Source organism: Nicotiana attenuata, unplaced genomic scaffold, assembly GCF_001879085.1.
Source record: "Nicotiana attenuata strain UT unplaced genomic scaffold, NIATTr2, whole genome shotgun sequence".
NCBI lineage: Eukaryota > Viridiplantae > Streptophyta > Magnoliopsida > Solanales > Solanaceae > Nicotiana > Nicotiana attenuata.
Window position 1 is genome coordinate 276,889 of NW_017671152.1, and position 17,221 is coordinate 294,109.

At 41.2% G+C, this 17,221-nt stretch overlaps 1 protein-coding gene across 1 annotated transcript in view; it reads left to right on the top strand.

Annotated features, from left to right (window-relative positions):
- LOC109206279 overlaps positions 1–11,232 on the top strand; it is a 19,143-nt gene extending 7,911 nt beyond the window's left edge. The window contains exons 2-5 of the mRNA XM_019369090.1: positions 9,773–9,847; positions 9,892–9,989; positions 10,140–10,254; positions 10,767–11,232. Of these exons, the coding sequence (XP_019224635.1) occupies positions 9,773–9,847; positions 9,892–9,989; positions 10,140–10,254; positions 10,767–11,232 (754 nt within the window). The remainder of the gene's footprint in view (positions 1–9,772; positions 9,848–9,891; positions 9,990–10,139; positions 10,255–10,766) is intronic.
- Positions 11,233–17,221: the final 5,989 nt, after the last annotated feature.

Genomic DNA, 17,221 nt, shown 5'->3' on the forward strand with positions numbered 1-17,221 from the left:
AAGCATGCGTCATTATGACAAGCTCCGTGAAGCGGCTTCTCAGCCATCCGCCAACGTCCCGCCGTCAGAATAATCGCAACGGCCTGCGAACGCTGAAAGAATGTGCTGTACGCCTTCAAAATTCTGGACGTGACCAAATACGTACCCGGCGCATACTCATTCCCCACGGCCATCCTCATTATATGAAAGGCTACGGCCATCTCTAATGTATGAAAGGGTCTCCAATATATGAAAGGCTACGGCCATCCTCATTATATAAAAGGCTACGGCCATCTCTAATGTATGAAAGGCTCTTCAATAAATGAAAGGCTACGGCCATCCCCAATATATGAAAGGCTACGGCCATCTCGAATGTATGAAAGGCTCTCCAATATATGAAAGGCTACGGCCATCCTCATTATATGAAAGGCTACGGCCATCTCTAATGTATGAAAGGCTCTCTAATAAATGAAAGGCTACGGCCATCCCCAATATATGAAGGGCTACGACCATCTCTAATGTATGAAAGGCTCTCCAATATATGAAAGGCTAAGGCCATCCCCAATATATGAAAGGCTACGGCCATCTCTAATGTATGAAAGGCTCTCCAATATATGAAAGGCTACGACCATCTCCAACGTGTAAACGGCTAAGGCCACCGCCGTCAATAAGTCGACCCCCTTATTCGAGTTTTTTTTTAAATCACAATCGATGAAGTACGCTCATCGAGCTCGGCCGAAACACGACCTCAATAAGCGGAGGGACTAACTGTATGGGTCAGAATCCGATCTCACGGTAATTAACGGAGTTAATCTCGTCTTGAGCTAATCCATAATTAATAAGTGGTATGGCCTCTTATTCATAAGAGGATTCGACTCTTGTTCGATTTAATCTACGAAGGCACGGCCCAGTCATTCCCCCATGGGGACGGAACCTCAGCGTGGCCACGGCCATTTATTGCCAGCTCACGAAGCTCACATCTATAAATACTAAGAGTGGAAGCCCTAAAAATGGGGCTGCTTCTTCACCACTATTGAAAAAAGAGAGAGAGAAAGAGAAAAATATACCCATCTTATGGGAAGAGAAAACACCATTGTAAGGCTCTGAACCTCTTCATGGAGAGGCAGACCAAACCAATATTATTAATAAAAGCTGTTAAGATTTCTTCCCCTAACCTTGAGTACTTATTTTCATGTTCTTCGCTTGGTCCGATGGATTATTATGATTTGCTATGATTTTCCTGTAACTTATTTGTATTGTTTTGCACTCATAAAGCACATGATAACTTTTGAGCAAACAAGGACACGATCCTGAAGTTTGAATTTTAAGGTTTAAACTCTAGGACGTCGTGTCCTCAACTTTGGGCGAAATTGACTAATATTTAAATATATTGTAAACTGTGAATATATTTTAAACAACATACTTAAAAGTGACTACCTGATATCATTTCCTCTTTACCTTCCTTTCTAAATTACTTTTGAAGAGGAGAAAAGCTGCTCAAATTTGTTGAGACTTTGGAGAAAGCTGATGTGAGCTTATATCTATGAATGCACGGAATTTGCTAGTCGAATGTCATTCCAGTGTTGAAGTGCAATATAGTGGTGTTGGTTCCAATTTGATATAAGTAGAACGTCTGGTTGAAGATATAGATAACAGGCATATTTGTTTCGACTTTCGACTACCGAATAGAGGGTGAATGACAAAATTATTAATTTTTTAACCCCGCTTATCCATAGGCAGAAATTCAAGTTTAATTAATGTTACCCCTCGCTTGTCTCATGGGCAATACTTAAGACAGACAAGGCGAGACAATTACATGTGTAGAAAGTTATATGCTTATACTATAAAAAGTTTTATATTATCAAAATAAGTTTACTTAATATATCATGTTATCTGTCTTATTTTATGATAACTACAGTCAAACCTCTTTATAACAGTCTCATTTGTTCTGTATATTTTTGGATATTATAGCGAAGTGTTGTTATAGATAGAACATATATTATAACATAACATAAATATTGATTTCGGAAAAACATAACTTTTATAGTGAAGTGTTGTTATATAGGAATGTTGTTATAGAGAAGTCTGATTGTATTCCATTATTATGAACAAAATCGCGTAAATATTTTGTGTGCAAAAGTTAAACTCTATCCATGTTCAGGTAATGGTCACATGGTGTTATTATCACCCTTCTGAGGTCAATGATGAATAGTCTTTATAGATCAACTAATTAAAGTATGTCCTTTTTTATCTTCTAAAACATTTATTAGTATGATTTAGTTGTTAGGATATTTATTTCAGGTACAATCACTCTTTCTATTATGAAAAATTCTTTGTAAATTCAGATGCATCATCTTTTCTATTACGAAATATTCTTAGTAAAATGATTAACTGCACGGTTTAATCATTAATTCTTGACTCATAGTACTCAACTTCAATTCTTGAACCGAGGTCTATCTAAAACAATCTACCTATCTTCGTGTATGAGTAAGATTGCATACATACTATTTTTCCCGGGTCCCAGTTGTAAAATTTCACCGGGTATATTGTCACGACCCCAATCCCGGTCGTGATGGCGCCCAACACTAAGGCTAGGCAAGCTCGACCAATTAAATACTCTCAACCCAAATTCGCAATCCGTTAACAAATAATACAATTAAAATAGTAAATATCAAATTTCCAATCCGGAATTAGATAAAATAGTACGAAAAATAATAACGAATATACCAAATATTTTTCCAATAGATCTGGAGTCACGAGTCTAGAGCCTCTAAATGTAACAGAGTAATATATTCATAGTAATAAAGAAAGTCTAGGATAGGAAAAGGAAAATGCGATAAAGGGGAGAAGTCGGGTCCTGCGGACGTCAGGCAGCTACCTCAACAACTCCTAAACCGAAATCCAAGAAGACAGCAAACAGCTCCATTAAGTCTCCGGAGCACCTGAATCTGCACACATGGTGCAGGGAGTAAAGTGAGTACTTCCAACTCAGTGGTAATAAGAGTAAATAATAACTGAGAGGCAAGAAATCACGTAAGAGCACTCCGTCATGCTATATAGGACAGTACAACCCTTTTTAGAAAAGAGTAAGACCGTGAAGAATCCTTTAGAAAATATCTGGCTCAGTTTAAAAACCTCTTTTGAAAATATCCTTTTACAACAGTCAAGCAAATGAATGCGTATTCAGATAATGCAAGTCCGCACATAAGTCAGCCCCTCGGGCACAGCACTCTACTAACAATTAACACCAGGGCGTCTGGTAAACAGTGCAAGAAGTAGCATGAATGCCAATGAAATGAGAGTGCTGAATGTCATGACACGTAGTACAAACAGGAACCGATGCATGAATGCAATGCAATGCACATGACCGCTGCGGCGCGCAGCCCGATCCATTTGGGTACCCGCGCTCACTGTGGGGGTTCATACTCCGGAGGGGCTCCTACAGCCCAAGCGCAATATCATCGTAGCATTCGCTGCGTCGTGCAGCCCGATCCATACTCAGTCCAGATATATATATGCATGCAAGCCACTCGGGCACAGTCAAATTGTTCATTTTTAGTTTCAATTATTAGGAATTATAGAGCTATGTGTTTAAGCCTTTATTTATTTACTAAACATTTCAAAGCAGTGTCTAGCTCAGGACTGATATCATGAAATATGCTAAGCATCATGGAAACAGTGATAAGGATCCCTGAAGGATGCAAATGATAGGCACAAAGCCTCAAACCTATTCATAAAATCCAAGTAGGATGATTACCAAACAAATTTCTAGTCAAGAACACAGTAAAATCAACAACCGGGACGGACCAAGTCACAATCCCCAACGGTCTCTACCCCACGCTCATACCTGGCGTGCAAGTCACCACAATACAGCACTATGATGTGCAAATCCGGGGTTTCGAACCCTCAGGATATCATTTACAAGTATTACTCACCTCGAACCGGCGAAATCCCTAGCTAGCGGCGCCTTTGCCCCTCAAATCGGCCTCCACGTGCGTCGAATCTAACCAAAATCAGAGCGAATACGTCACAATATGCTAGGGGAACAATACCCAATCGAAAACAATCGAAAATTAGCAAGAATCTCGAAACTAGCAAAACCCGAGCCCCGGGCCCGCTTCTCAAAAAATTACGAAACTTACATTACCGGATTCCTCGTCTCGCCACGAGTCCGTACATACCAAGAACTCCCAAATCCGAGCTCAAATGACCTACCAAATCTCAATTTGAAAATATAAAAACTCAAGCCCTAGCTCTTCCAATTTTTACTCCAATTTCCATGAATTAAAGGTTGATTCTTCAATAAAATGACGTTTCTAGGTCACGAGACTTACCTCCAATCAATTCCCGTCAAAATCCTCTTCAATTTCTACTAAAAAGTTCTTAAGGTGGTCAACAATGGAGGAAATAATGAATGGGGTCGCGGATGAAATAATATAAGAAGCCCTCTGGACGCCCAGGTTTTACATTACGCGGACGCGGTCAACACCCCCGCGTTCGCAATGAACAAGTTCCGTTGAACAACAAATTACCTCTACGCGGACGCGACTACAGGTCCGCGAACGCGATGCTCCAGCTCACCCTCTTATGCGAACGCGTTCGACCAACCGCGAACGCGATGCACAAACCAGGCAGGGCCCCTGGCCCCTTCTACGCGAACGCGAAGCAGCCCTCGCGAACGCGAAGGCCAAAAGTGGCCTGCAACAGCTGTGCAATTTTCTGCAACATTTCCAAAGTTCAAAACCTCCGTTTAGCCATCCGAAATCATCCCGAGGCCCCCGGGACCTCAACCAAAGGCACCAACATATCCCAAAACATCATACGAAATTGTTCCCATCATCAAACCACATCAAACAACGCTAAAACCATCAAATCACATCGAATTCAAGCCTAAGTTTCTTAAAAACTTCCGAATTGCACTTTCGATCAAAAAGTCTACCAAACCTCGACCGAATGATCTGAAACTTTGCACGCACATCCCAAATGACATAACAGAGCTACTGCAACTCTCGGAATTCCATTCCGACCCCTATTTCAAAATCTCGCCTATCAATCGGAATTCGCCAAAATACTAACTTGCCAATTCAAGCCTAATTCTACACCGAACCTCCAAAATAAATTCCGATGACGCTCCCAAGTCACAAATCATCTCCCGAAGCTAACCGAATCACCGGAAATCACATCCGAACCTTCTAACTCATAAGTCACGTCCGATTGACTTTTCCAACTTAAGCCTTCCTTAAAGAGACTAAGTGTCTCATTTCTTATCAAAACAAATCCAAATCAATTCTCACACACCACATACCGATAACGAAACGTGAAGAAGCAATAAACGGGGAAAACGGAGCAGTAACACATGAGACGACAGGTCGGGTCGTCACATCCTCCCCAACTTAAACAAATGCTCGTCCTCGAGCGTAACCAGAGTTGTACTAGAAGCCAACCAACAGCTGAATAACCTTACCACGCATATACTCGGGGTGATCTCACGTCACCCTATCTCATATAGGTCCGACAACACAATATAGCCGAAATCTCACAGTCCATTTAAACCATAAACCATAGAACCACATTGCACTTTTCGAAATCATACGCAATATCATAACCTCACATCTATACCCAGAATAAACCCGAACCAGCTGTAATAACCCATACTTGCAACCTCAGGTGAAATCATATGATATACCACATAATCTAAACACTCGAAACGATAGCCTCTATTTACAGCAGTTGCCCATAATAACCAAATACCGATAGAAAACCTTTTTATTAGCTAAAGTCTTATTCCAACACTTCCATATACTGCCAACAACAAATAAAACACGCGGTAAACCGTAACCATTCCTCAGATCAACCATTCATGAAGCCACTTCCCTTTGACTAATATCACAACAGATTTCCGGGCCATACCTTGATATTATCTCTCTAACAAGCTACAATCAATTCTGTTCGTATTCATTAATGACTCTAACGATCACCTCGAATCCAACACACCACTCTGGTGATATGATACCTCCATACAGGCCTAAGCCACAACTTGCATAATACGCGTACCAACAAGAAACGACCTGAATATACTCAAATCATGAAAATAACTCAAACAAAAGAGCTGTACTTCAAGCTCATCAGTATCATCACCACACAAGGCTGAGACCCCGTCTCACATCATAGAAATAGAACACCTGAATCTACCCCGAAAGGTCATAACTCAACGCAGCCTCGCTACAATGCGCGATCCTATCCAAACACTGTTACACATGAAGCACCTCAAGTCACTATGATCAAAATCGACAGCCACGCACATTTGATGTCTGTAACCAAAGCAATTCATTACATCCACGGTGAAACCAATAACATATGACACACAACCCGATAGGCCATAACCAATACTCCATTTGCTGAGCAACACTCAATCACTCTTCCCGCTCGACTTCCTCTATGAATCTCAAATAGGACCGCACCACAAGTCTTGACATTTTCTATTGAAAACACTGTCTTTAGTCACATACACCACCTTAAAACACCTGAGTGATACATGTAGATTCTTGAACACATTAAAGCCATTCTCGAGAGTCATTCTCTCTTATTCATCTGCAAATTACCTGATTTAACGAACAGAACCACTCGTGCTTTATTGACACTCCGATACCGTAAAATGAGACCCTCATCCCAATACAACCAAACAACTTCCTGGTCTATGCACCGAGCATTCTTTACCAACAACAACTCTAGACATTCCGAAATTCTCATACCCTATGGAACATAATATAACCTTTGTCGAAATTTTGCTTCGCTCGCCCATCCTCGGCTCAATTTCTGCAACTAGAACCGATCCGCCAGCATACCTTGAAACGGAACCAACATAGCACATAACCGTGCGATCAGCTAATCAACAGCAACCTCCCCAACTTGGCTCGAAGCCATCTATCAGGACACATTCAATAACCCACAATACTTCTTACTCTAATGATGCCGCAATATTATAGTGAGATTAAACTCAAATCATCTACTAGTTTACGAAAACACAGATCATCTGGTACTGAAATCCTCTGCAAACCTCGCATTCATTCCCACATCAGCTGAGTCCACTCTTTTAAGCGACCCAAATTCTCAAATTACAACACGTACCTTTCAATTACACATGGAATCTTCTAACGGACACATAAGGATCATACAAATCAAGAACACTCCGCAGGAGATAACCCACCTGTTTCGCCTCAATTTAGTATTTCAGCACACCTTCCACCATCATACACATAACACAATCAATTTAGTCTTCCCGAGTCTGAACTCATACCGCCACACGTAATGCATTTCACTCCCAACTAGGAGATACAAAAATATTTTTCACGCGCCCATAATTCGGGCTACACATCAAATCACAATAGGAAACGAATCACTTAACAGTTCATCTATTATCCAACAGACTTCTTCGTCACTACCAAGTCATATAATTACATCTCGTAGTACTAACATACTCATCACATGAATACCAAACCGCCATTCTAGCTAATAGGGGCAATACTGAACATATAAGTTCAAAACACTTGCTCACACAATCAGCACCTCGGTGCTCAAGCCATAGGCAAGGATCCGGCCTCAAGTCCTCCAGACTGGCCAAACATAACACGAAGATCACATCTCGCCCCTCGATCGGGGAATCACAAACCATCAAGGCACATATAATACTGAGCGCTCACATGCGCATACAGACGTGTGGAAAGAATTTCAAGAGTTATATCTCAAGCTGAATCAAGTACGCACGATAAGAACTCCAAGAATGGGAAGTTTTCCTAAAGGTTCTGCAGCCTCTCGAGGATACATACAGACGTCTCCGTACCGATCCGCGAGACTCTACTAAACCTGCTCATGACTCGTGAGACCTAGTAACCTAGGCTCTGATTTCATTGGCATTCATGCTACTTCTTGCACTGTTTACCAGACGCCCTGGTGTTAATTGTTAGTGGAGTGCTGTGCCCGAGGGGCTGACTTATGTGCGGACTTGCATTATCTGAATACGCATTCATTTGCTTGACTGTTGTAAAAGGATATTTTCAAAAGAGGTTTTTAAACTGAGCCAGATATTTTCTAAAGGATTCTTCACGGTCTTACTGTTTTCTAAAAAGGGTTGTACTGTCCTATATAGCATGATGGAGTGCTCTTACGTGATTTCTTGCCTCTCAGTTATTATTTACTCTTATTACCACTGAGTTGGAAGTACTCACTTTACTCCCTGCACCATGTGTGCAGATTCAGGTGCTCAACCTAAATTCTTCCGAGCCTAACTCAAGCTAACTTAGGTAACTACATTCAAACCTCTCTATATCAGTCACGTTTGTTTAGATATTTTTTAGATGTTACTGTGAAGCTCTCTTATAAAAGACATATATTATAACATAACATAAAAAATCAGCTCCGAGAAAAATTTGGCTTTTATAATGAATGATTGTTATATAGGAATGCTGTTATAGAAGGGTCTAACTGTACTTATTTTGAGACTCAAACTTGACTTAACCAGACCGTAACTTAGATACATCACTTCGATGATAATATTCACAATATATATAAATTAGATATATTTTTTAAAAATTATTTATATATCTGATAGACTGATACTATTTAAAGATAAAGCAAATAAAGTTATCAATTTGGGACAAAACTAAAGTCTTAGAGCCTCTAAAGCTCCAAATTCAGATTTACATAAACGTCGAGTTTTAATAATAGTCCAATATTATTGCGTAAAATTCTGGTTGCGCCACTGAAATAAACAATTTTCAATTAACTAAGTTGACTGAGCAATGTAATTATGTAAATGAGAGGGAAATGCAAAACTAAGAAAACAAATTAAAACCTCTATATAAATTGACAGCAGGAATTGACTCATGAGATGGCTTTTGGAAAAATGATAAAAAGTTAAAATTCCATTAGAAACACAAAGGAGAAATGTTAGGACAAAAACTTAAGATGAAAACCTTCACTTTTTCAAAATCTATCTTCTATCATATCAAATTATAAACAAAGTAAACTAGATGCGAAAACTTACACGAGTTCAAGAGAACAGGCGAAATTCTTCAATCTTGCGATTTTTTGTAACGATAGGATATCTTGACGTCTGATTTGGGACCGTATCCTTATTTATGATTACACATCGTTTTTTTATATCTAATCTAGTATGTCATTAAATAGAAATTACATTAGAGTATTTACACATAAAAGGTTATACATTAAAGTGTCTTATACCCATTCAACTTTAAACCCTAGCATAACACTTTTAATTTAGGCCAACCTTTTAATTAACGATAGCAATTGACATACAATTATAGAAAAAGGCATCAGCCACCGATCGGAGATTTTCTGTTCGGTCGCTTTATCTGCCGTCGGAAAGGTATAGTCGGCGAGCATCACCCATCCATCATACTGTGATTCTTGGTTGCAGAGACGTTATTACTCTATTGTCTATTCACTGATTCTTTACAGGACCCATTCTTCAAGCTTTCCAGATAAATTAGAAGGTGGATTTGACAGAGATAGAACATTATTTGAGTCTCACAGTAACTTCTAATTTAAAATTTTTTACCGGTTCAACTTAAATTTTTATTTTCAATTTGTAATTAAATTTTAAGAAAATCAATCTGAATTCTCATGGAAATACAGTATTTGACTGGAAACAAATCAAGATCCGATAGATTGAGAAAATCCTAGACGATCAAGACCCGATTCGACTGAGAAAATCAGGAAGAACAGTACTGTAGGATTTCCGATACACTTTGTGGATCTGTTGGATTACCTCAAGATTTGGGTTCTTCTACCGTGCGGCGAAATCTGATTCTCACCGTCCTCGCCGTCTGTCACTTCTCCGATTCTCTCTGTACACTTCCTTCAGTATTGTCACCAATCCGGCACGTTTACCAGCAAGGAAGCTGCCGCCCTTACTCCAGTACTGCTGAATCTTGTCCAATCAAACGCCGCCGGCGATCGGAACCTTAGAATAATTAGTTCATCAGTGATCGGTATCCTCCAATCCATCATTTTTAGTGATCTCGAAAGATATAAAACGGATTTTTGGCTTTAAGGGTAATTTGTAGAAGATATTGGTTTTCATTTCTGGGTTTTTTGCTACCCTATTCTCTTGGATCCGTGGGTGTTTGCATATTTTGCAGGTATCACTTTTGGGAGGTGCACGCGCATAAGCAGTAGAGTAGCAGCTATACGCCGGGTTCTGCAGCATCGGGAGTATACCAAGTCGAGAGTTTCAGGTTCTATTCGCGGGAATTGGTACCTCCCGCCTTTTGTTTCTCTATCCCCTGTGTTAATTACTTTGTTAGCGTAGTATTTCGTACTAGTCTAGTCAGTTTAGCGGGCTTGTAGTTACTATTTGCTCCCTTTGTTGTTTTGTGTGGTGTTTTTTCTCCGTTTCATTTTTAGACCTTCGTAGGTATAGAGATTGTGGTTTGTAATAGCAGAGTAGGGTCATGTCCTCGGGGAGGCAGGTGGTGGGGAGGGGGTAGGACAAGGGTCGGGGGTGGGGGGGGTGGGGGTGGGACGGGACCCAAAAAGGGTAAAGGGAACAAGGTAGCCTGTAGGTTGAGAGTTGGATCGTGGAATATAGGGACGTTGACGGGTAAGTCTATAGAGCTGGCGAAGATTCTCCAAAAGAGGAGGGTCAATATAGTGTGTGTGCAGGAGACTAGGTGGGTATGATCGAAGGCGAGGAATGTAGACGGGTATAAATTGTGGTTCTCCGGAGACGTGAAGGGCAAGAACGGAGTGGGCATTTTGGTGGACAGGGAGCTTAGAGAGTCGGTGGTAGAGGTTAGACGGGTGAATGACAAATTGATGACGATTAAGGTAGTAGTTGGAGGGAGCACTCTGAATGTCATTAGCGCTTACGCACCGCAAACGAGCTTGGACGAGGAGGTAAAAAGGCGCTTCTGGGCGGCGCTGGATGAGGTGGTGCAGGGTATTCCGCCTACGGAGAAGCTATTCATAGGAGGGGATTTCAATGGTCATATTGGGTCGTCTGCTGGTGGCTATGGTGAGGTGCACGGTGGCTTCGGCTTTGGTGATAGGAACGGGGGTGGTACCTCACTGTTGGATTTTGCTAGAGCTTTTGAGTTGGTGATCGTGAACTCTATGTTTCCGAAGAGGGAGAAACATTTGGTTACTTTCCGGAGTATGGTGGCTAATCTCCTCCTCAAGAGGTGTGATAGGGGGTTGTGCGAGGATTGCAAGGTGATCCGAGTGAGAACCTAGCAACTCAACATAGGCTCTTAGTGATGGATGTCCGTATTTTGATAAAGAGGAAGAAGAGGTTTGTACGGGGTCCGTCGAGGATCAGGTGGGTAGCTTTTTCTAAGGATAATACGCAGGAGTTGGAGGGGCGACTGACGTATATGGGTGCCTGGAAGAATGTTGGGGACACTAGCGCTATGTGGACGGCGACGGCGGACTGTATAAGGGAGGCAGCAAGAGAGGTGTTGGGAGTTTCAAAAGGCTATTATGGCGGGCACCGAGGCGACTGGTGGTGGAATGACGTGGTCCAAGGTAAAGTGCAAGCCAAGAAAGCGGCATACATTAAGTTAGTAGAGAGCACCGACGAGGATTAGAGGAGAGCAAACCGAGAAAGATATAAGGAGGCTAGGAATGAGGCGAAAGTAGCGGCCACAGAGGCTAAGACTGCTGCTTTTGGTAGGCTTTATGAGGAACTTGGGGGCAAAGGTGGGGACAAGAAGTTATTTCGGTTGGCCAAAGCAAGAGAGAAGAAGGCTCGTGACCTGGATCAAGTGAGGTGCATCAAAGACGAGGACGGTCGAGTATTGATGGAAGAGGCCCAGATTAGGCAAAGATGGCAGTCGTACTTTAATAAACTTCAAAATGAAGAGGGGGATGGAAACATCGTGTTAGGGCAATTGGGACACTTCGAGAGTCATCGAGACTTTAGGTATTGTAGGCGCATTAAGGTTGAGGAGGTCGTGGGTGCGATGGGTAAGATGAGTCAGGGCAAAGCGACCGGACCTGACGAGATTCTAGTAGAGTTTTGGAGATATGCGGGTAGGGCAGGCTTGGAGTGGCTGACTGGGTTGTTTAATGTTATCTTCAGGACAAAGAGGATGCCTGATGAGTGGCGGTGGAGTACAATAGTTCCGGTGCACAAGAACAAAGGAGATATCCAGAATTGTAACAACTATAGGGGTATCAAGTTACTAAGTCATACCATGAAAGTTTGGGAGAGGGTGGTGGAAGGGAGGATAAGGAGGGAGGTGTCTATATTGGAAAAACCAGTTCGGGTTCATGCCGGGCCGTTCTACTACGGAAGCCATCCACCTTATCAGGAAGTTGGTGGAACTATACAGGGATAGGAAGAGGGATTTGCATATGGTGTTTATTGACCTAGAGAAGGCATATGACAAGGTCCCTAGGGACGTCCATTGGAGGTGTCTGGTGGCTTACATTAGGACGATAAAGGATATGTATGATGGAGCTATGAATTGGGTTAGGACTGTGGGAGGTGATCAGAGCCTTTTCCGGTGGTTATGAGATTACACCAAGGATCTGCGCTCAGCCCGTTCTTATTTGCTCTGGCGATGGACGCACTGACACACCATATCCAAGGAGAGGTGCCATGGTGTATGTTGTTCGCTGATGATATAGTTCTGATTGATGAGACGCGAGGTGGCGTTAATGGGAGACTGGAGGTATGGAGGTAGGTTCTAGAGTGTAAAGGTTTCAAGTTGAGTAGGACTAAGACGGAATATGTGGAATGTAAGTTCAGTGACGTGACGGGGGAAGCGGATGTGGAAGTCATGCTTGACTCACTGGTCATCCTCAAGAGAGAAAGTTTTAAGTACTTAGGGTCAATTATCCAGGGAGATTGGGAGATCGACGGGGATGTTACGCACCGTATTGGATGAAATGGAGGTTACCGTCTGGAGTCCTGTGTGACAAGAATGTGCCACCGAAACTCAAAGGTAAGTTTTATAAAGCGGTGGTTAGACCGGCCATGTTGTATGGAGCTGAGTGTTGGCCAGCCAAGAATTCACATATCCAGAAGATGAAAGTAGCAGAAATGAGGATGTTGAGAAGGATGTGTGGGCACACTAGGCTGGATAAGATTCGGAAGGAAGATATCCGGGAGAGGGTGGGCGTGGCTCCCGTGGACGAAAAGATGCGGGAAGCGCGACTTAGATGGTTCAGCCACGTGCTGAGGAGAAGCCTAGATGCACCGGTTAGGAGGTGTGAGCGGTTGACTTTGGCAGGTACGAGAAGAGGCAGAGGGCGGCCTAAGAAGTATTGGGGCGAGGTGATCAGGCAGGACATGGCACGACTTCAGATTTCCGAGGACATGGCTCTTGATAGGAACATGTGGAGGTCGAGCATTAGGGTGGTAGGCTAGGGGGTAGTCGAGAGTTCTTCCCTCTTTGTACCGGGTAGTCTGATAGAGTTTCGTTTAGGTTTGTTATAGCTCTTTGTTGTATTCACATTGTTGTTTTGCATAGTTTTGTGTTATTGTCCTTTCTATTATTTGTTGTGGTTATTTTCTTTCTGGTATCTTTTGTTGTTACATGTCTTTTCTCTTGTTTCTTTTATGATATTATTGCCTTTCCTGTTGAGCCGAAAGTCTCCTGGAAACAGCCTCTCTGCGCTTTTCGGGGTAGGGGTAAGGTCTGCATACACTCTACTCTCCCCAGACCCCACTAGTGGGATTTTACTGGGTATATTGTTGTTGTTGCTGTTACAATTGACATACAATTATATATATATATATATATATATATATATATATATATATATATATATATAAAATCTTATTTGGATAGGGTACCTAATCCAACAAATTACTTTGTTCAAAGGTTTATAATGGATGACTAATCGAGGGACACCTCGTTCAATCTCTGAGTTTTTATTGACGTAAAAGGCAGCACAATCCAAGGGGATTTACTTGGAGAGATGATACGTTTAATAAGAAGACCATTGATTTCTTTTTGACAATGAATGGTCAACTTTGATTTCTTTTTGACAATGAATGGTTAGCTCGTAATTCACCTGGGTAGGACGTGCTTTTATACAGATGAATTTTCATCAAAGTCAGGTTCGTAATGAAGCCTAACAATGTGTTTCTAGCGACTCCGGAAGGATGTAGGTAAATAAACACAAAGGTCTTCTTGGATTTTGATTTCTAAATTTTTTATTTTGGATTGGAGAGAAAAATCTGTAAGTTGTTGTTTTAATCTCTTGAATGCTACTTCTTCTTTGAGAAAGTTGATATGTGGTTCCTTACTTTTTATGGTAGACAAGATACTCGATGAAGGGACTACCCAACATAACTCGATCAGTAAGGTCTTTTACTAATAGAAAGGAACTTGAGACTGACAAAGATGAATTTTCTAGAGAGGTTCTCACTTCAACATTGAAAAGTTTGAAGTTGAATCCTAGTTTTCCCCCATTAGAAGCTCTAAGGCCTTCTTTGATTTTTCAAATAATTTGGTTGGAATGAGCCCTTCTTATATACACTTGAGATATGCACATGTATCAAACAAGGCAATTGTAACGACCCGCATCGTTGTTTTGAGAATCTATACTTTGCTCGGTAGTTTGAGGGCTCGATTTTCTCCGCACGATGTATTATGACTTGCGTGAATCGTCGGTGTTGGTTTTCAAGTTATTCGGAATCGATTTGGAAGAATGAACTTCAAGATTTAAGCTCTAAGTCGGAAGAGTTAATCAAGTTTGACTTTTTAGCATTGGACCTCAGAATGGAGTTTCATCGATTCCATTAGCTCCTTTGAGTGGTTTTGGACTTAAGAGCGCGTTCGAATTGTGATTTAGAGGTCCATAGTTGAATTAGACTTGAAATGGCAAAAATTGGATTTTTGGGAAGTTTGATCGGGAGTGGACTTTTTGACATTGGGGTCCGATTCCGATTTCGGAAGTTGGAGTAGGCTCGCAATGTCAAATGTGAATTGTGTGCAACATTTAAGGTCAATTGGACGTGATTTGATAGGTTTCGGCATCGGTTATGGAAGTTGAAGTTTCAAAGTTCATTAATTTTGACTTGAGGTGCGATTCATCGTTTCAAGATTGTTATACGTGATTTGAAGCTTCGAGTAGGTTCGTTTCATCATATATAACTTGTCTGCAAAATTTGGCGCCATTTGAAGTTGATTTGATATGGTTCGGATGCTTGGTTGCGATTCTAGAAGTTCTTGAAGCTTACTTCGATCTTCATGCGTTTTGGCGTCCGATTCGTTCTTTTAGAGGTTATTTTAATGTTTTGATCGCGCAAGTGAGTTCACGTTGTGTTTTTGGACTTGGGTGCATGGTTGGTTTGGAGCCTCGGGGGCTCGGGTGAGTTTCAGATTGGTTTCAGAATGATTTTTCATGATTTTTGAGTGCTGATACTGGTGTTATCACATTTGTGATGTTTTTGTCGCAAATGCGACATTCGCAAATGCGAAGCAGCCATCGCATTTGCGAAATTGGGCTGCTGGGGAAGATTCGCATTTGCGAAGTGTGGTTGTTCCCTTTTGCGAGGATCCCAGCCGCTTTTGCGAGATAATTGTCATCGCATTTGCGAAGTATTGGGTAGCAAATGCGACCTCAGCAGGAAGTCTTCTGGTTCGCTTTTGCGGCAGATTGTTCGCATTTGCAAACCCCATGTCGCATATGCGACATCTGCAGCCTGCAAATAGCTGAGAATTCCGAGACTTAGCTTTATTTTGTTATATTTTGAACCCTAGCTTCGATGGGAGGCGATTTTGTGAAGGTATTTTCATACCAAATCATTGGGTAAGTACCTCCAATCAATTCTCAATTATATTTCATGATTATACATAATATTTAACATCAAATTCATGAGAATCTAGGGAAAAATTTTGGGATTTTGTCCAAGTTTTGAAAAATGAACATTTGGGATTTGAGAGTCGAATAGGACTCAAATTTGGAAACTAATCATGTATATAGACTTGTGGGGCTATGGGTAGTCAAGACCTACCCTTGGACCCGGGTTTTGACCGGACGAGCCCGGGTTGACGACTTTTTGAAAATTGTATAAAGGTCATTGCTTTATTAATTGAAATTATTTTCTCTTGCATTGCGTGATGTATTTAAGTCGTCTTTGGCTAGATTGAGCCAGACGGAGGTGAATTTGTGAAGGGAGAAGCTTAATTGAGTATTTAATTAGCCGAATTGGGGTAGTGTCTTGCCTAACTTTGTTGAGGGAATTTTTCCTACTATTTGATATTATTTACTACATGCGGGGGTGATACATATATGAGATGACGAGCATATATGCTTGTGCCAGGGTTAATCATGCTCAAGGGTAAATTATGTTATAAATTGTGTCTTGTACAATTATGTGACCATCTTGCTTCATGTCTTACTTGACTCCTAGATACTAAGAACATAGTATTAAATGTTAGAAACCAAGATTCATTTCTTCATAACTTGATTACAATTTAACGGAAATTCTAACAAACATTGATGTGTCTAATTCAGTCATCATTATGTTTAATCATTAATACATTGCTACGACCGATATTCTTGAGATTTGTCGAATTACTTGAATAATAAGGTTCTTGAGGGTTTATTGAACTATTGTTGACTTGAAAGTTGTGATTGGGGTTCATTTGGAATATCCGTTTAAACACTCTCCTTGACGTTATTTATGCTTCCTGCCTTGTTTGTCATTGATATACATATGCTTGGTAAGGGAGAGTGTAATGCACGAAGGGTGATGCCGTGCCATGTTATGTGAGTGTAAAGCACGAAGAGTGATGTCATACCATGTTATGTGATTGTAAAGCACGAAGGGTGATACCGTGCCATATCATTTGAGAGTAAAAGCACGAAGGGTGATGCCATGCCATCCATTTGAGAGTAAAAGCACGAAGGGTGATGTCGTTCCATTTATTTGAGAGTAAAAGCACGAAGGGTGATGCCGTGCCATTTCATTTATATTGTCATGGTTTTATAATATCGCGAGTTCATGGCACGATGGGTGTTTCCGTGTAGGCGAGGATGAGGGACATGTATTGTGATATCTATTCCTCGTGTATACGTTCATGCCTTTACCTTGAGCTGTTATTGTCGTACTTATAGATCTTATGTGACTTGTTGTTATTGTCTTGTTCTTGATCTCTATCTCAATTGTTGTTGTGTTTCTCATACCTTCTACTTGCTTAACTTGCAAATACCATGCCTACTTCCCGTTGTTATAATTATGTCCATGTTGTATCTATTCTGT